General features: G+C 36.6%; 1 protein-coding gene across 1 annotated transcript; it reads left to right on the top strand.

The window, feature by feature from the left end:
- Window positions 1-11,266: 11,266 nt before the first annotated feature.
- On the top strand, window positions 11,267-18,093 carry LOC142107801 (indolethylamine N-methyltransferase-like). The gene is made up of 3 exons (XM_075191420.1): window positions 11,267-11,417; window positions 12,528-12,735; window positions 17,541-18,093. Exons 1-3 carry the CDS (start codon window positions 11,267-11,269, stop codon window positions 17,962-17,964), a joined length of 783 nt encoding a protein of 260 aa, XP_075047521.1. The 3' UTR covers window positions 17,965-18,093.
- Window positions 18,094-20,874: the final 2,781 nt, after the last annotated feature.

The following is a 20,874-nucleotide window of genomic DNA, read 5'->3' as shown; positions in this document are numbered from 1 at the left end:
ATTATATCAAGCATATAACGAAAATTCCATATACAATATACCCATATATTATTATAAATTTTCCTTACAGATGGCAAATATCAGTACTCCCTTGTGGCACTCTGTCTAACAACAAACTCACAGATCAATAGGTAAATCACTATTTAAGACTCTATGTTTATACCAATCTGTAGATCTAATACAGTTATAGATTTGGATCTTATTTACAACCGAGAGTGAATTTATATAATTTTCCCATACATTAAATAGCTTATTTACCTACTTCTCTTTATATATAGATGCTTCTATCCAAGCAATCCTAAATACATATGCCAGCATATCTTTAAATAACATCAGAGAAGGAGGTTAAGGCTGCAGCCAGAATTGTAAGATACATTTTTTTGTAACAGCTGAGATGATAAGGAGCAATTTCTTACCCCTTTCGTACATTTAAAAGATTTATCCACAATCCCCATCACCGCCTATTCAGGAGATAAAGGTACAAAATTTACTAACTCTTCCGTATCATGTTATTTGATTTGATTCGAATATCATTTTATATATAAACAGCCTCATAGGCAGTAAAATAAAGAAACCTCAGATTTATTACATTTTGAACAATATGAGTCCCTACTAATCCCTATATCATGGGATCTTTTATGTGATAAGTATCCCCTAAAAAGTTTAAAAAACATTTCACAATATGTGCTTACAATTAAAATGCATTTACAATTTATAAAAGTCTCTTGAATGGTTTAGAAAGCATAACTAATGTTTGGTTCCATCGTATCTTAATATAGACATTCTAAAGTCTCTGAACTGTGCTGGTTTAGAGGGGGGAAAGATTCTACACTGTTTTGGAGAAAAATAAATATTTAAAATATTTTAGCAGCATTGTGAAACTCTAAATAAAATACATGAAGCATTGTGCCAACGGTTGCTGTAATAACTTACAGTAAAAAATTACAACAAACAGTTACAATGTCTACGCATGTGATAGGCACTTCCAACCAGTGAGGCAACAAGGCTACAGATGAGGAAACAGGCATCACAAGTCTATAAAGTGACAGAGTAGTAATGTTTTCAGTTTCATATGACCTGCTATAGTACCCTAATGCAAGCAGTTTGGGACATTCCTGCCGCCACAGATACTGTGGTCTGGAATGACCCAAAGGAACATAAAATAATGCAGCCAACATTTTAGTTAGCAATGGTATTGATTTGTGGATGTTGATCATGGGCTCAAGGTCATTTTGCACAATCTTCAGAGTTTGTAAAATAACATGAGTTGGGAATGAATTGGGAATGAACATGACTTAGCACCTCATCTCTGTGTCGGGCATCCCAAAGAGGTTTACACGTAACCTGTATACACAATTCATGTGCCCTTATTGTTGCTGCTGTTGCTGGCACCGCCAATGCCAAAGTTAAATAAGCTATGCATTGGCCCAAAAGAATTCTATATGTGAGGGGGAAAAAAACGTGGTTACCTTAAAATTGTTTATACATTACTAATAAACGATGCAGGCTTTTTCATTTTAAAGCTCCAAAATGATCATATTTAATCTCATGAAAAATTTAAGAAAATTACTATATTAAGAATTTGCAATATAAATAATACATTTTATATACCCAGAACTGCTATTAGGTTTAAATAAAAAATGCCTCTATGGAAGAAAAGTACTTATCTTCTTTACTATGTATATATGACTGTAAATAGCAAAATTCACATTAACATGTGTCCTCTAAATCCCATAATATAACCGCAAGAAATAAAAGAACTATTAGCTGGAGAGGTCAACTTGCAATAATCCCCTGATAAGTGTGTAGCTATTGGTGCTGATCATCATTGATGTATAATGTTGCACAAGTCCTCCAGCACCCTCAAGAGACATTCCTCCCCCCCTATATGCGTCGATGTGCAGGTCTGCATCAGTCACAATAATATCCTTTACATTTGCTTTACATTTACTTTAACTAATGAGCTGATATATTTTTATATATACTTGCACTAAATATATTATAATGGAATATACTTAAATTATTATTCTATTTAATGTTATTGAATTTAAAATGTAAATGTGAATACTATGAATTAGTATCCACTTTTACATTAATTGTAGTACTTTATTCTGCAAGATTGTGATACCATCACCTGTGTTCCCATGATGAACTCAAGACCAGGATAAATCATCATGTGATAACAGTAATGTTCCTGCTGCTGCTGAATTTACATAGCTGGATCCTAATAAATATAAACAGAATTCCGGGACCAGACATGTACAACAGTATCAAAGACGTGAGAGTCATCCTGTCTGTGATACAGTATTACAAGATGGATTGTAGCTCCCATAAGCTCTATCATGTAGATGACTTTGATTCAAGAACGTGTCTGGATACTTATTTTTCTGATAAACCAGATATGGTATTTGGAGATGAATCCTTGAAATTTCCCATAGAGAAACTTCACCATGTTTTCAAAAGATGATATGTATACTATACTTTATCTTACTAATAAGATAAATATTGATAATTAATAAGATGAAATTATTTCTTTTTAGATATATTGTAAAAGGGAAGAAACATCTTTTACATTTGCTACTTTCCTTTGGTAATTAAAAACTCACACTCTATCCCACACTTGTCTCACATGATTAGAGAGTGATATAATGACTTTGATGTTGTGCTTGCAGGCAGGACATGCTTTTGTACATATGGAGTGATTTAACACTAGTCGATGTTAAGAAAATCATTAGAATTTTACCCTGACATACAACTGTATGTGAGAATGGCTTGAAGTAGCCTGTACAATCTGACTGCAAAATTGCAAGCACCAGACTAATCCATCTATCTAAAAATTGCTTAATCCATCATGTACTTGTTGCCTAGCTACGCTCAAGAGATAACACTTTGAGCTGTTCTGCGCAATTTGAGCGGAAGTAAACACAATGGTGTTTAGTCTTTCATACAGTTTATCTTATGTACTGAGTTATAAAACTTTCAAAAGAAAACAGCTAATAGCTAATGAAAACAGCCAGGAATTCTTTGGGGGAAATCAATTAGCCACGATGAGACTTTGAACATTGCGGCTGCACATTCTTTCCGGTACTGCCGTACCTCAACATCGTGGATTTCTCTTCGCACCCCTATGTAGAGGCGAAGAGAAGTCCGCCACATTGCAATAACGCGGAGTGCATTTGCGACCGTTCAGGAGGCACTCCACACATAAATGAATTCCACCCTTTTTATGTTTAGTATCTAACTTTGCTAAAGGTGTCCTTAGCATTATAAAAAGGATATGCTTCTAGTTGTGTAGAGAGCCCATGTAATAAAATATCGTATCCCCTTAATATGCCACAGTTGACATGGACAGTATGAAATCCATTCCTAATAGCATTAAGAATGGTGGGGTACTGTGTGTGTATGGCTGGCACGTGTCTAGATGGTTTGTAAATTTTAAGAGCATTATTGAAAGGTAGACACTTGGTTTGTTTTTATGATTTTTTTGGCAGTTCTGGCCCCACATGGGTTCTCACATGGACCCACTGTGGTTTACATTTGAGGATATCTGGGACACAGGCTTCACGTGACTATATAGAGATAAAAGGTTGGTGAGCATCCTGGTGTTCATTACAGTTACTGGTATTTTTTATTGATTTACATTATCAGTGTTTTGGATTTTCAGCTGTTGTGTAACTACAAGTCCTCGCATGCTCTGCCAACCTTCTTAATGATTTGTGAGTTATTTAATATTAGCCCAGACACACTGTGCTCCAAGTGAGTCTTGGTAGAAACTCCTTAGAGTCGGGGGGTGGGCAGATGTATTTGCTAAACACTGTGTATGCTGAATCAGATTTTATGTATCCCCGTCCTCCTCTACAATGATTGACATCCACATTTTTTTGTCTGTATATGTTTTTGGCACCCAGTATTGTATGGTCTTAGCAGGCTGTAATGACATGTAACATATATTGTTATTTTTAAAATGTGTCCTATGCTCCAGTGTGACATTGATAATATTTACATTGACATGTTTTATAAAGGTTTATACTGTAACTCCTGATGCCTACTGCTGTAAATCATAAGAATAATAAATGTTTTGACAGTAGAGGTGGCCCTTAATGTCCCATTTATGGTTTCATGCTGTGTGAATCTGTCTTTTCAATGTTTACATTCAATTAAGCAGTGTAGAATTTAAATGTGCAATATACCTTACAAAATATATTGTGCTGTCGTTGAATTAATTATTCTAATCTTTCCCTGCAAGTCACATTCAGGGAGACCTTTTGATTGACATCAGTATTGGTGCCCTCATTCACCATCTCTATTCAGCCTTTACATTTTTCAAAGACATCTGTTTACTGAAGTTCAGTTAGAAATGCATTATGGAACTGAACAAGTGGCTGAACACATGCACAGGAGCTTTTGAATGGAATCACACATCAGCCTATCTTGCAGAGTTAGAAGGAAGCAGGTTAAGTATCTGTACAAATACCTCTATAAGAGTAACTCCACTGTCAGCACAAACCTTTTTCAATATGCTTTACTCAACAAATTACAAGAATGAGCGCTCATTGTATAAATGGCTTTGAATGGTATGTGGCAGTTTGGATTTAAAGCAATGTAGATTTCACACATGTCTAAACAGAAGTTTCTTTTAAATTAAACAATAAGATACTTCTTTAATGGACATTTATGCATAAAATTCTGCATTTCAGAATTCTTTGACATGTAGGAGATTAAATCAGGTTCTATGTAAGCTGATATATGTTTACTGAGGTCAATTTCCCCATGCATTGTTAACAATGACATTTCAAAGTTCCAGTGAAGGGCTAATGATCAGCTAATCAATACTGAACCTACCCCTCCAATCGCACGAAAATTAAAACACAATCTGTTGAATGCAAAATAAATCACCACTTCTACATAGAGCGACTGCCTTTGCTAGGAGATCTGGAGACGTCATTAAGGATTTGCTTGAGGGTCTGCATTTGGGTGAAAATTACAAATTGCAATAAATATTATCTAAAGTCACAAGGAGCGTTATAAAGTTAAATAATAGTTTTTTCTTTTTTTGTTGAAAATTATAGAGCTATTTTGTCAATTATTTACATTGCTGTTATGAATAAATTGTTTCAGTTATGAATAAATATGAAATTTGCATACACACTATTACTTACTGCAGTATCCTAGGTTCTCTTTGCAATGGGGAGCCTTTCATGGTTGACAGACACTTTGATTGTTACTCAGCTAAACTATTTCTCATTGCCAAGACTCATTCTAGTTGTGGATGGTTAATAGCGGACAATTACTGTAAGGCATAGTGAAGCTGACAAGTATTGAAACCATATTGAGCAAAGAGAAAAGAAAATGACCTTAAGGGGCACTCATGAATGGAAATAGACAACATATATATTTGCATTATATTGATATGTTGATGATATTAAAATCACTCTTTATTATGTACCAATTTAGAACATACTTCTAGTAGCGAAATATTTAAAATTTGTAATTGAAAACATACATTGATATATACATAAATCAGTTAAAATAGACAATACTTTATTGTCTAGCCGTGAGGCTACTCTGATATTCTTATGTGATAATTGAATTAATATTTTCATAAAACCGCATTAACGGTATGACAATCAACTCCAATTGTAAACTGACACTAAATATGTATCTCCTATGTATAATCAAGAGATTTACACCTCTATAGTGGGCTATTGATAGGTTAAATCTGACAGGGATTAATATCCCTCTCACAAACCCTAAAGCCCCTTATACTAACGGTATTGCTACAAATAGGAAGTGTGCCTCTATTGGGAACATATGAGTGCCAGATGTAATGCTTTTATTGACTCCTATGATCTGTAATCTAGCCTGTCTCTGATACCACTCCTAAACAGGTCTATGGAAGTGGTTACGTAAGTCTCAAATCCTCTACAGTACTGCAGTCTAACTATCTGCTGCAGTACTAGGAACTACTGAGATAGTGGGCACCGCTAGCTGCTAACCAAAGCTGAAAATAAACTAGCTGCCTACAGTAATAGAGGTGTAAATAATATATTAGCAATTGGAGTTGCAGAGTAGCGAGCGCGGCGTCCGCCGTCGCGCGTTTCGCTAGTGGCTTTAACAAGTATTGAAACCAGTAAGAAGCTAATCAGGGCAGGTGTCAGATTGAGCTGCAGGTGAGAGGAGTTCAGGTGATTAAACCCAAGCTGAGAGCAACAATGCAGCAGCCAAAAAGAAAACAGCAGATTACCTGTTGTTCTTAACAATTTCACATTATAGTGACATCCCAGGGTGTAATTTTTAGGCTAAGAGGGTTCTGTGAGCCCTATCAAGAAGAAGTTGATAAAAGGGAGAACTGTTTTTTTAAAATATTCATGTAGAGAGGGCATCTCAATCTCCTGAGTGATCCCTTTAATATGCAAATTGTAATGTCTATCGCGGTTCTCCTGATCTTTTTGCTGCTTGAGGAAATTTAGTTTTAGCTGTTAAAGCTTTTCCTCCATCTACTGTTGGTGATTAATCACTTCATCCAAATTTTTCTCAAGCTGATCGGTTATGTAACCTGTTTCTGTTTTTTCATATTGGAGGGATCTGAGCACGTTTTGAACCTCACTGTGAACTGGCTTCTGCTTTGTTTAACTTCCTTAAGCAAAGCATGCGAGTCAGAGGAGAAAGGGTCTTTATTGTCAAAGTCTGAGTCCTCTTTAGAGCGATGAAAGTCGGCCTTATCCAGTCTGCAGTCAGTCTAGGTAGGTTTTGATAAGTAATGGGTCATTCCAGTGGCTCTTATCCACCCCCTGCTGCTTGAGCATGTTTCCTATAGGGGAATCCTTTGCTTGTTGTAGAAGTAACAGAGAAATATTACATTTGTAGACAGTCGTTCAAATAGGATTGTTAAACAAAGCTTAGGTCCAAGGATGGAGGACCTAATAACTTAAGTCACATCATAGCTGCTAGTAACAGAGGTGCAGTTAAGCCTTTGGTTCCAGCAATGGGGCTGTTATATAAGAACTTACTGAGCTGACAGCAAGTGTGGAGAATGGAGTATCCTGTCAGTGATTGGGAGGTGAGAGGCAGCACAAGCCTGATGAAGCAGCTGGAAATTGCTGATTATTTAAATTGATCAAAAGTAAATTAGGTTTACATATAGCCATGGTAGAAAAGAGATTTTATCTGATAATGTTGCCCAGTGAGCACGTAATTTGTTATACAGACTTCCACAGGTTTAAACAAACTGCAACAGTCCTTAAATAAGAATAATTGCCCCAATCACAGTTAAGAAATGTGAGAAGTGTACATTTATGAGTCCTGGTGCCCAGGGACAGGTCTGAGCGTGTACACATTGCAGCAGTGCTGGTGGTCACAGCAGTGATGGGGATACACCAGGTCCCCCCCAACCCAGTTTTACACTCAGTATAGCAGGGTTTGGGGGTACCTGGTATATTGGTTGGTCAATGAAGTCTGCTTGCTGGGTGCTACTGCAGTGTCTACATTTCACCGACTGCCGCCTGGCTGTGTAGAGGAGGTGTGGATAATACAAGAGTCTGGGCAGATGACCTTTCGGTCCGGTTCCCAGTTCAGGCAGGATAGGTGTGCCAGATGAAATGCCCCCAGTCTCTGATGGCTTGCCTTTGTTGGTACCATTATCTACCTATTCTTGAAATGCTTCCTGCTTATATACACTTCACTACCTGGAATTACAACACCTACACTTTGCTAAGACACCCTTCTCTCTGTGTATTCTAGATTTCTGCGGAGGCTAAGAAACAGGTAAAGAGCGAGAAAAGAGGACTCATAGGGGGTCCACTGAATCCCCCCATCTGATGCTCACTATGTCCATCAGTTCTAGCCTCTTACTCATGATTACACTTTATAAAATGAACCAGGATAGCACGTGTAGATATCTTTGTTTCTCTATGGTATTGTAATGGCAGAGAAGTCCATTTCAAGCCACATAAACGTATGCTGGGGCTTGTAGCTCCACAACACTTGGAGAGCCACAGGATGGCCAGGCCTAGAATAGAACAAAGCCCAATCTAGTATGTAAAAATATTGAGTTCCACTAAAGCAGGTACCTACCTAAATGGAAACCCCCACCCCGAAACCCATTGGATCTTACTTAAAAATTCATATCTAACAAAGCAAAATTTCAACTCCAAAATGCCAGTGTTCTGGAGTACTATATCACGATGATTCAACAATAAACTGGAGGTAAATTTTGGAATAAACTGAAGGTAAAATATGATAGTTAACAGAGACTGCTTTTGGACTACAAGCAATGGCTTCCATACACTGAGGTGCATGTGCAAAAGTTATCCATCAAGTGCACATACTGAGTAATTACATATCCATTGAAATCACCATCAGTCATATAATATCAGTATTACAGCATCATTGAGACAGGGTTATGTGTAGTGCTTAAAAATTGTGACTTATTTATTAACCATTAGAGGTTGGATATCACTTTAATATTGCGATTCCCGACCACATGATTGACACTATCTGTGAATCAAAGTAAATGTTACAGTAAATAAAAATATAAAATACCAAAACTTTCACGTATAAACTATTTATTTAAGTCCACAATGATGAATGCAAATGTAAACATGTTAATTAACTATTTCACTTCATATCAAATTGCTATTAGCGACTCATGCTAGTCATTCATATCTAATCATGTTGGATACATGACTCTCTGATGGGGGGAGGGGAGCAGGCATATACAGAGGGCTGCATACCCTAGCCCACTGGAGAGAAAAACTCTTCACAGAGGTGCAAATCTATCCCAAATATAATCGTCCACCAAGGGGAACATATTCTTTATGTTTACATTAATGATAATTTCATTATTTATTATATTTCTTAACTAGTTATCTTATAATGAATTATATTTATGTCAACAATTAAATATAGAGACGGTGCGCACAAAAGTTAAAAGTTCAGTATTTGGTAGTGTAAATTCTTAATCGTTGTATAAGTCCACGATACTTTGAACACCAGCAGACCGTACTCTGCGCGTCATTCCCTTCAAACACCCGATCTCCACGGGGAAACAGCAACACACCTATAACATCAAAAAGACAGGGGCGCTTCCATGGTGTAAAATCCAAGTAAAATGTTTATTCCCAAAACATAAAAATTACACGTACCAGAACTGAGAAGTTTTCAGGCATAAATCAGTATTAAAGCATCCAAGTGGGGATATCAATTCAGTGTGATCCTCACAGATATTCCACCATCACCTCTACGCGTTTCATCCTTGAGGACTTCGTCAGGAGGTGTGGCTCTCTAAACAAGGTTTGGCTATTTATAAGTATTTACTAATTGATTCACAGGTGGAAAATCTCTGCTCAGGTGGAACATCTATGCTCACATAACGGAGCAGCAAGCACATATTAAACAGTGTCAGTATAATTTTTGTAATCATTGCAAACGTTATAAACATCCAATTAAAACATATAATATGCGTACAAAGTTATACAAAGGTGTAAAGTTAGAACATACAATATGTACAGATTTATACAGAGTAATAAGATTATAAAAATGGTGTGATCTCACATCCTTCATTAAGGCCCAGCGGGACAAAAGTATTCAAAGTATATATCCAGAAAGTCTCTCTCTGAGCTAGCTTCAATAAGCGATCACCTCCTCTTTTATTCATTTCTACATGTTCGATCGCTTTGAAACGGAGAGACTCTGGATTAGCATTATGACAAGCAGTAAAGTGTTTGGGAACACTATGGTTATCGACTTTATGCAAAATATTTCGTAGGTGTTCAAACACACGTATTTTAACTGATCTCTTAGTCTTTCCCACATATCTCTTTCCACACCCACATTCCAACAAATATATTACATAAGTAGTATTACAATTCATGCAGGATTTGATAGTTCTTTCTTTCTTATTGTTCGAATCAAAGAAGTTTTTATGATCTTTGTGGACATACTTACAAGCTTTACAATGTCCACATGCAAAAAAGCCCTTTGTTGGAACTAACCAACTATTATTTTTAATAATGGGTTCATTCAAATAAGAAGGAGCCAAAAAAGATTTTAAGATCCTAGGTTTTTTGAAAATAATCCGTGGTTTAACTGGTAAAACACTCATAAGAGTTGTTTTTTCTTATCCTTACATTGTTAACAAAGTCAAAATAGAATTTTTAGATTTGGTGTTGGATACACAGTTGTTTGAAGAGAGATCTAATATCGATACATATACTTTTATTAAAAAGGTTGATGTGGAAAGAGATATGTGGGAAAGACTAAGAGATCAGTTAAAATACGTGTGTTTGAACACCTACGAAATATTTTGCATAAAGTCGATAACCATAGTGTTCCCAAACACTTTACTGCTTGTCATAATGCTAATCCAGAGTCTCTCCGTTTCAAAGCGATCGAACATGTAGAAATGAATAAAAGAGGAGGTGATCGCTTATTGAAGCTAGCTCAGAGAGAGACTTTCTGGATATATACTTTGAATACTTTTGTCCCGCTGGGCCTTAATGAAGGATGTGAGATCACACCATTTTTATAATCTTATTACTCTGTATAAATCTGTACATATTGTATGTTCTAACTTTACACCTTTGTATAACTTTGTACGCATATTATATGTTTTAATTGGATGTTTATAACGTTTGCAATGATTACAAAAATTATACTGACACTGTTTAATATGTGCTTGCTGCTCCGTTATGTGAGCATAGATGTTCCACCTGAGCAGAGATTTTCCACCTGTGAATCAATTAGTAAATACTTATAAATAGCCAAACCTTGTTTAGAGAGCCACACCTCCTGACGAAGTCCTCAAGGATGAAACGCGTAGAGGTGATGGTGGAATATCTGTGAGGATCACACTGAATTGATATCCCCACTTGGATGCTTTAATACTGATTTATGCCTGAAAACTTCTCAGTTCTGGTACGTGTAATTTTTATGTTTTGGGAATAAACATTTTACTTGGATTTTACACCATGGAAGCGCCCCTGTCTTTTTGATGTTATAATTATATTTATGTGTTTATTTTTTCATGATATATAAAAAAGAAAAGTGAATACTATGGTAATTTATTCTGCATGAGTAGCTTATGATACCATCACCTGTATTCCCATGACCAAGTCATATGAATGATAGATCATCATGTGATAACACGGATATTCCTGCCACTGATGGATTTAAATAGCTGGTAAATATGAACAGAACTCCTTGACAAGTCGAGTATAACACAGAGAAAGACGTGAGAGTCAGCCAGTCTGTATTACAATATTACAAGATGGATTGTAGCTCCCATAAGCTCTATCATGTACATGAAATTGATTCAAGAGCTATTCTGGATACATATTTATCTGATAAACAAGAAATGGTCTTTGGAGAGGAAACATTAAAATTTCCCATGGAGAAATTTCACTATATTTTCAATGCGGGTATGTATACTATATCTTATCTTGCTACATAGATTAATTTATCTTCTGAATGGGCAATTCATGATAGATAGATAGATAATGAAAGCGGCCAGGTAGAGCCTCAGTAGGTCAGATATGCAACTTCAGTAAAGGTGGTCTTATTATGTAGTCTTCCCCAGGAGGGGGGTTGTTAAATATTTGCCTGGTCTTACACTGATCCAGATATGTCTAGGAAAATCCTCCCCAGAAGTGCATGGATATGATTTATTAAGATCTAGCACCCAGCTGCATCACATTGTTTATATCGCCCCCCCCCCCCCACGATAATTAATAACCCAAATTATTTGTTGTTAAAACATATTATGCCAGTTAATATGGCATAGTGTTGGCAGGCTCATATTATGTATATCATAGGCACCATTGTGATTATTGCAATGGTATTTAATATAATACAGTTTTTGACTGTTTAAGTTGTAGCACATTGCTTTAGAAGAAGTATATAATATGAAACCAGAGCTCTCTTAGATGATTCTTATAAAATATTATGAACCTGGCTTATATATCAACACAGTCAAACTTTATTTACACTGGAGGGTGTTAGTAAATCTGTAAGAGAATTTAAAACTCTGCCCTTACCTGAGGCACTGACCACGTCTGGCACCACAATTCCTACTTTGGTTTGTTAAATAAATATCCCTTATGTGTTCTATTATTTGACATTTGAACATATCAAATCAATATAAGTTTTTTATTTGGTACAACACTATTATAGTTCTTACTTGTGTTATCTTATTTGTTACTCCAATAAAGAGAAAAAAGACATTTGATATGAACTTTCTATTGTTTTAGCTTCTGAGTTATTATATCACTAAAAGTGTTCTATATAACACCAATTCAAATTGATTATATGTTTCCAATTTTCATTTATTTCTGATAACCCAGCTTTTAACAATAAATGTATATTTGCTGTCCCAATTTCCAGTTGTTTATTGAAACAATAAAGGAGATTACATGGGATGGGTTTCAGACCCGAATAAGAGTTTACATTCCCCATACAGTTACAGAATGATGTGTAGGACAGATGTTAAATAACATATTGCACATTCTAATTACTGGACTCTTTCCCTGCAGGTCATATTAAGGGAGAAGTTTTGTATGACATCAGTTTTGGTTCCTTCATTCACCATCTCTATTCAGCCTGTGTAGTTTTCAAAGAGATCAGTGTGCTGAGGTTCAATGAAAAATGCATCATGGAACTGAACAAATGGCTGCACATGCGTACAGGAGCGTTTGTTTGGGATCACGCATCAACATATATTAAAGAGATGGAAGGAAAGAGGTACGTGTCTCTGTGTAAGGGTAAACCCCCTGTCAGTTCACACTGACCCTTTTCCAGATACTTAAAAATAGAACAATGAGTACTCACAGTATACAGTGGTATGTCATACCCCCACTTCTTATACTGCCTTCATTGTAGCTCCTCCCTCTCACTCCTGGTAAGAAGTGTGGTTAGTGCTTGTATGATATCTGGTGCAAGCCCAGGGCTGGGCCACCCTGGGGGGGAAACTCCCCAGGCAAGCCCCAGGCCTCTGGGCCTCTTCTGGGAGAAAACTCCCAAGCCCAAACAGCTGTGCTTTCAAAACCTCAAGTTATTTCTCAGCCAGGTAATGTGGTGAATGTTACCAGTACAAGTGCAGTGGTTGTGGAAAAAGGAAAAGATGAAGGAAAGAAAGAGAATGGGACAAAGAAAGTAAATGTAATTACTAAACAAGACAAAGGATTGGACAGTCAAACTAGCTGCAACCTCTAACAAAAGCTGCAGCCTCTAACAAAGGGAATGAAGCAGCCTCAAGAAGAAATACAACAAATAAAGGATAAATCAAAGATAAGTACACAACAAAAACTGCAAAGAGCACATGATGGTAATCAAAGTGCAGCAAGCTCACCTGGTGTGCAAACAGCCCCCCCCCCAGAGACAGAGGAGAACATTTCTGGAAAGACAGACTATGCAAGAAAACCTGCAACAGCAAGTACTGGTAACCAGCCTGGTGCGCCCAGGTCACACTAGATCCCAGTTAGGTGGAGGTGATCTTGGGAACACTAATAATGTGACAAAGCTTGTGTCAGTGGACCCCCCTAAGCTGCAATCGGCAGAGAAGCACTTGGTGCCAGTAAAGCAAAGTGCGGGTAAAGCTGCAGCTACAACACACTCATAATCCAGGCTGCAAGCTGGAGATTCTAACCATACAGGAGCAGCAGTGGTAGCAGTTACAACTTGCAAAACTCAGCAGACTTGTATACCTGTCACTGAGAGACATGTGGCAGGGAAGAGCAGTGATATAGGAAAAATGGACATTACTAAGGGAAGACATTCCCCAAGGCCAGAAATATCAAAGGGGCTGAGTGGTTTTAAACAGTCAGGAGAAATCTCAATGCAGACTCAGAGTCTTTAAGGGGCAGAGCGTGCACCTAAGCTGCACCTAGCAGATAAAATCCCTGCACTTGTAAAAAGAATGGAGGCTTTAACGAAAACAAAGTTGACAATACAAAAGCAGATTGAATGTGATTATAAACTAAAAGCTACAAATCCAAGCAAAGAAACTTTATATGATGGTAAATTGAATTCATTAAGTAAAGACCTGGCAGTTGTTGTAAGACACATTGATTCTGTCTTAGAGCAGCTGGGACCTGTTGGAGAAGTATATAAAAATCAGGAGCGTTTTGATGCATATAAAGAGGTGTCAAATTACAGACAGAAAATGGAGCCAGAGTCCAGATCTTCATGTAAATCTGAGTCTGAAGACCTCCTAGATGATGCGCAGCTGCTACAGAAAAGACCAGTGTTGCAGGAGGCAAGTTTTTCCTTTAAGGAAGGAGACTTGTACAAGAAAGGACAGACACTGCTGTAAAGCAATAGAGAGAAAGTGCAAATCAAGTACAAACACATCCCTTCCCGAGATACATTGTTAAACAACAACTGAGTGGAGATGTCTGCACACCTCAGGAAAGTGGATCCCAGCAGAGAGATGCAACCAGTGGGACACAGGAAAGAGGAGAAATACCTGAGCATTGTATACAGGAGACTCCTGGCATACATTGTGATAGTGCTGAAAATATTGTGGACAATAATGGTGTTGCTACCAATGAGATAGAATATACAGATGGTAATTTACAAGAGGTGGTAGTAAATGAGGGTGAGGAAGGTTTACAATCAATATGGGATGTTGAACCCTCCACAAAAATAAAACAATCAGTGGAGCAATCAGGGGATCAGAATACTGAGGTAGATGAGATAGATGTCTCAGTAGAGAATACTACACTAGATTTCCCCCCTTTATCTGGAGTGGGACAGTCTCAGGTATCAGCAGATATACCCACAACAGTGAGTAGTCAATCTGCACTGGATCATACACCGAATAGTACACAAGGAAATAATACAAATAGTGGATCTGGCCGGGTTCCTCCTAGGAATGCATGGAGCCATGGGGCACCATCATTTAGTTCTAATACGAACTATACAGGTCAGGCTTTTAGGAGGAGGAATGTGGTCAGATTCAGGAACAAAGGTACCAGAAAGGAGTTGCCAGACAGAAGATATGTCATACGAGAGTTATTGTGTCACCAGATGGGGTTTGTACCAGCAAACATATTGGCAGTAATAAACCTACCAGATAGACAGGGGTATGATGTGAGTTTTAAACTAATGTCTGATCTGGATAGATTCTGGGCAAATTTCAGCAAGTTTAGGGATGTAGAAGGTTGGAATAAGTTTAGTTTTATTCCAATCTCCAAGCCAGACACAGTCAAAGTAACAATATTTTTTTGGTAATGAAGCAGTGCCTCCCCAGGATATTGTGATCTGGCTCAGGAGGCATTGTGATCTAGTGACAGACCTGACAAAGAATAAAGATACTGATGGTGTCTGAACTGGTGGTTGGAGGGTTTTGGTAAAACTGCAGCATTATAACCATGTAACCCATCATCTACCAAATTCTTTCTTTATTGGTCATGAGAGAGGGGTATATTTTTATGCGGGTCAGCCCAGGACATGTATTAAATGTGGGAAGTACGGTCATGTAGCCAGTGTTTGCAGAATCCTTAAGTGTAATCTGTGCGGTAAGATTGGCCATGTAAGTGCTACATGTGTGAATGTTAGATGCAATTTATGTGGAAGAATTGGCCACCCCCATAAGGATTGTTTAGATGCCTGGCATAGCATTTATAAGGATTCTCCAGATGAGGGTTTGGTGGTAGAAGAGGAGGCTTTGTAAGAGGAGGCATTAATATCAGGGTCAATACTAACACAGCAGGTAGTTCAGCAGGAGATGGCTGATACAGGGCAAGAGCGTCACCAGCCAGAAAGTGGCCAACAGCCAACAGAAATGGTTCTTCAGGTTGAGCAACAGCCAGTTGAACCATCTTCTTCTACAACAGTGTCTGTTTGTGAAGAGAGTAAGGGTATAGGGAATGGGAGGAGGAAAAAAGATGAATCCTCTCATAAGCCTGAAGGTGAATGGAGTCTTGTTCAAAAACCAGGGAAAAAGAAAAATGTTCAGGGAAGAGCAGGTGTAGAAGTAACAGTTTCTTCCAATAGAAATTAGCTGTTATATGAGTCGGATACTGATGCCTGTTGGTTGGATGCATTAGAATTGGAGCATGAGTTGAAAAGAGTGGCACAAGAATGTGATGTAGAGTCAGAAGATGACCACCAACTAAAAGAAGGTCTGTTCCTGAGAAGGGGCAAGTAGAGTCCGATTTGGAAACGGGAGGTCGGCAAGGTGGCTCTGACTCTGACCTATAATGATGAGACTCATTTTTTTGCTGCTCTATTTGTCTTTTGTTATAATGGCAGATTTTTCTTTACAAGTGATCTCCAGTATGTGAATAGCATTAAGGTCAGGCAAACTAGGCATGCAGTCTATGACCATCTGAAATATGTAGATGCAGATCTGTTCTTTTTACAGGAGACATGCTTATCTACAATAGGGCAGTTAGGGGAAGCTCAAAGAGACTGGATAATAGGACCGTTTTTCTGGTCACTGGTTCCCCCAACAGCTATGGACTCTTAAGTTACAGTTTTTTATTGTGTGTGTGTTTATTTTGTTTTTTGTTTGCTTTTTTGTTTTAATATTGTTATTGATATTTTTAAGGAATAACCCTAAATAGTTAGAGAACTCATACTGTCTTATATATTTGTGTATTTTAAATTGAGCTATCGTACAATCACTCCCTATAAAGTCCTAATCCCATCCAGGTCTTACAAACAAATATACACAAAATTTAAGTAACTAAAACATTTTACAAGTAACACTGGGTACTTGAAAGAGAGGGATATCTAGAAAAGAAACACCCCAATTTTCTCAGCACAATGCTGTGAGCCAGTAAAAAGCACTAACTAAAATAGTTTCCCATTTATAAATAAAATGCATAAATCTTAGTTACATATATTTGCAAATACATGATAAGCCATCCACCTGTTCACAGGTTGTCTGCTAATTGGATGGTCCTAACCCTTTACAATGGAAGTACACATATTGGGTCATATGTTTTTATAGTACATTATACATTATAACATTTTCTAAAGACTATATGACAAAGATTTTAAAGTTGACAGGTCTTATTACTATTTTTTTAAAGGTGCAAAGGAAACGGTGCTATAAATTTAAAATATCTACAGTGTGATTGGTGTCATGCACAATGTTGCCAACAATACTGACATTAAAAGACCAATGCTGGTGGGTACGAGGTATAGCTGGCGCACCTGCTGTCATTGGTCTTTTGATGTCGGTATTGTCATTGGCGACATTGTGCATGTCACCAATCACACGACAGACATTGTCAACCTGTCAGAATAATGGAAGTGTCATCATTTTGCCTGCAGACATTTTTATGTCACCAGGCTAAATGCCAACATTTCCACTGTTGCAATCATGTACCCTACCCATGCACTTAGCGAGTAACATCCCAAATCACTACTGTCAGGTGATGTAAAATATTTCACTTGCACAGAAACTGCCATTTTCATGAGTATACGGTAATCCACAGTCCTCAAAGCCTGAAGCACTTGAGCATAAAAACAGGTGCAAACGACATTGGGACCTTTACACTTTCGCAACTAATCCTTATTGTATTTGTATTTTTCAGTGGCCAATGTCAGGACAAAGAAATAATGCTGAAGATGGCAATAAAACATATTGTGAAATGTGACATTGAGAAGGAAAATCTCACAGACTCATTGGTTCTACCACAAGCGGACTGTGTAATAAGTGCATGTCTGCTGGAGGCCATCAGCAAAGACCAAGATGATTACCTTATAAATTTTAAAAAATTCACAAGTTTACTAAAACCTGGAGGACACCTGATATTACAAGGGACTTTAAATGCAACTTATTTCACAGCTGGGCAGGACAGGTTCCATATTTTCAAATATGATGAGAACTATTTAAGAAAAGTTCTCACCGGAGAAGGGTTTATTGTTGATCACTGTGACGTTCTCAAAAGAAAGGCAGTGAGTGATCTTACTGATTATGAGGCCTTTATATTTATCACAGCTCACAGGGAGAAGTAGGCCTGGGAAGAAAATAAAACCTAACTATCAAAATACTAATTTACTAAGTTTAAACCTTAATAAATAATTTCAATATATCACTGTACATTTGTACTGAACTGGCCTGTAAACATCCAATCAAAGAATAAGCGCTCACTGGAGAAGGGTTTAGTATTGATCACTATGATGTTCTCAGAAGAAGCACAGTGAGTTATCTTAGTGACTGTGAGGCAGCTATGTTTATCACAGCTCACAGAGAGAAATAGGCCTGGAAAGATAATCAAAGTGTGAAATACAACAGATCTTTCAATTTGCAGATGTTACACCTTAATAAAAAAAATTCAAAAGGTAAACTTGTATTGAACTGTCCTTATTTGATATTGGTTAATTAATTAAAATAATAGTACATTAATTTGTGTTTTGTGAGGTTAAATGTAAAGGTTGTTGTTGTCAATTATAAACAAATTATACTTCTTATTTAATTCTAACATATCATAATTCCCCACCCTCTTATTTTTTTCACAAAATGCGGAACTGTTTTTAATATACCATCAGTTACGAGATAGAATCATTATGGTGAAGGAAAGCTTATGAATTATATACAAAATCTTAAAACAATTGCTAGATGAAACTACTAATTGCAAATCTTCCAGCTGAAAGATAAAAGCAAGGAACTTGTAAAATACAAGTGAAGGCACAACATTATTTTATTTTCCTTCTTAATTTTCTTATTTAGCTCAAAATACATAAAACATAAATGTCCTTCAAAAACATACATGTTTCTTGGTATCATTATAAAGACAAAACAAAAGAACCCAGTAAGACAACACAAAATGTTTTTCAAAAGCAAAAAAAATCAAACATATACCAAAAATTCCATATGCAAAATAACCATATATTATTATAAATTTTCCTTACAGATGTCAAATATCAGTATTCCACTGTGGCCCTCCGTCTAACAACAAACTCACAGATCAATAGGCAAATCGTTATTTAAGACTCTATGTTTAAACCAATCTGTAGATCTAAAACAGTTATAGATTTGGATGTTATTTTCAACCGAGATTGAATTTATATAACTTTCCGATACTTTAGTTTATTTACCTACTTCTCTTTATATATAGATGCTTCTATCCAATCCATCCTAAATACATATACCAGCTTATCTTTAAATAACTTCACAGAAGAAGGTCGAGGCTGCAGCCAGAATTGTAACATACATTTTTTTGTAAGTGCTGAGATGATAAGGAACAATTTTTTACCCCTTTCATACATTTCAAAGATTTTTCCAATATCCCCATCACCTCCTACTCAGGAGATAAAGGTACAAAATTTACTAACTCTTCCATAACATATTCTTTGATTTGATTCAAATATCGTTTTATATATAAACAGCCCCATAGGCAGTGAAATAAAGAAACCTCAGATTTATTACATTTTGGACAATTTGAGTCCCTACTAATCCCTATATCATGGGATCTTTTATGTTATAAGTATCCCCTATAAAGTTTAAAAAACAGTTCACAATATGTGCTTACCATTAAAATGCATTTAAAATATATAAATGTCTCTTGAATGGTTTAGAAAGCATAACAAATGTGTGGCTCAATCGTATCTTAATATACACACTTTAAAGTCTCTGAACTGTGCTGGTTTAGAGGGGGTAAAATAATCTGCATTATTTTGGAGAAACCAGCATTGTGAAACTCTAAATAAAATTCATGAAACATTGTACCAACGATTATGCTTGATGTACATAAATACTTACAGGAAAAAAGTAAAAAAAAAATTACAATGTCTATGCATGTGTTAGGTACTTCCAAGCAACGAGGCAACAAGTCTACATGTGAGGAAACAGGCATCACATAAAGTCTGTAAAGTGACAGAATAGTAATGTATCCAGTTTCATATGACCTGCTTTAGTACCCAAATACAAGCAGTCTGGGACATTCCTGCCGCCACAGCTACTGTGGTCTGGAATGACCCAAAGGAACATAAAAATAATGCAGCCAACATTTTAGTTAGCAAAGGTATTGATTTGTGGCTGTTGATCATGGCATCAAGGTCATTCTGCACAATCTTCAGAGTTTGTAAAACAACATGAGTTGGGAATGAATAGGGAATGAACATGAATTGGCACCTCATCTCTGTTTCGGACATCCCAAAGAGGTTTACACGTAACCTGTACAAACAATTAATGTGCCCTTGTTGTTGCTGCTGCTGCAGGCAGCGTCAATGCCAAAGTTAAGTAAGCTATGCCATTGGCCCAAAAAAATTCTAGATGCCATGGGGGATAAAAATGTGGTTACCGTAAAATTGTTTATGCATTACTAATAAACGATGCAGGCTATTTCTTTTTAAAGCTCCACAATTATCATCTTTAATCTCAATGAAAATGTAAGAAAATGACTATATTAAGAATTTACAATATAAATAATACATTTTATTTTGTAACTAAGCTAAGATTTCTTTTTTTAAATAAAACCCTAATAACTTGTCTTAATGGAATGTTGTTTTTGTTTATAATTTATTGTGAAAGTGAAACCCAGAACTGCTATTATGTTTAAATAAAAAAAATGCCTCTATATAAGAAAAGTACTTATCTTCTTTACTATGTATATATATATGGATGAAAACAGTAACATTCACATTAACATACTGTCTCTAAATCCCATAATATAGCCGCAAGAAACAAAAGAACTATCAACTGGAGAGGTCAATTTGCAATAATCCACTGAGAAGTGTGTAGCTATTGGTGCTGATCATCATTGATGTATAATGTTACCTCAAATCCTCCAACACCCTCAAGCGATATTCCTCCCCCCCTATATGCGCCAATGTGCAGGTCTGCATCAGTCACAATATTATCCTTTACATTTGTTTTAACTAATGACCTGATATATTTTTAAATATACTTATACAAAAGATATT

The sequence above is a fragment of the Mixophyes fleayi genome, chromosome 11 (assembly GCF_038048845.1).
Source record: "Mixophyes fleayi isolate aMixFle1 chromosome 11, aMixFle1.hap1, whole genome shotgun sequence".
In the NCBI taxonomy this organism is placed as follows: Eukaryota; Metazoa; Chordata; class Amphibia; order Anura; family Limnodynastidae; genus Mixophyes; species Mixophyes fleayi.
The sequence above is the reverse complement of the archived record's forward strand: the minus strand, read 5'-3'. Positions and strand labels throughout refer to the sequence as shown.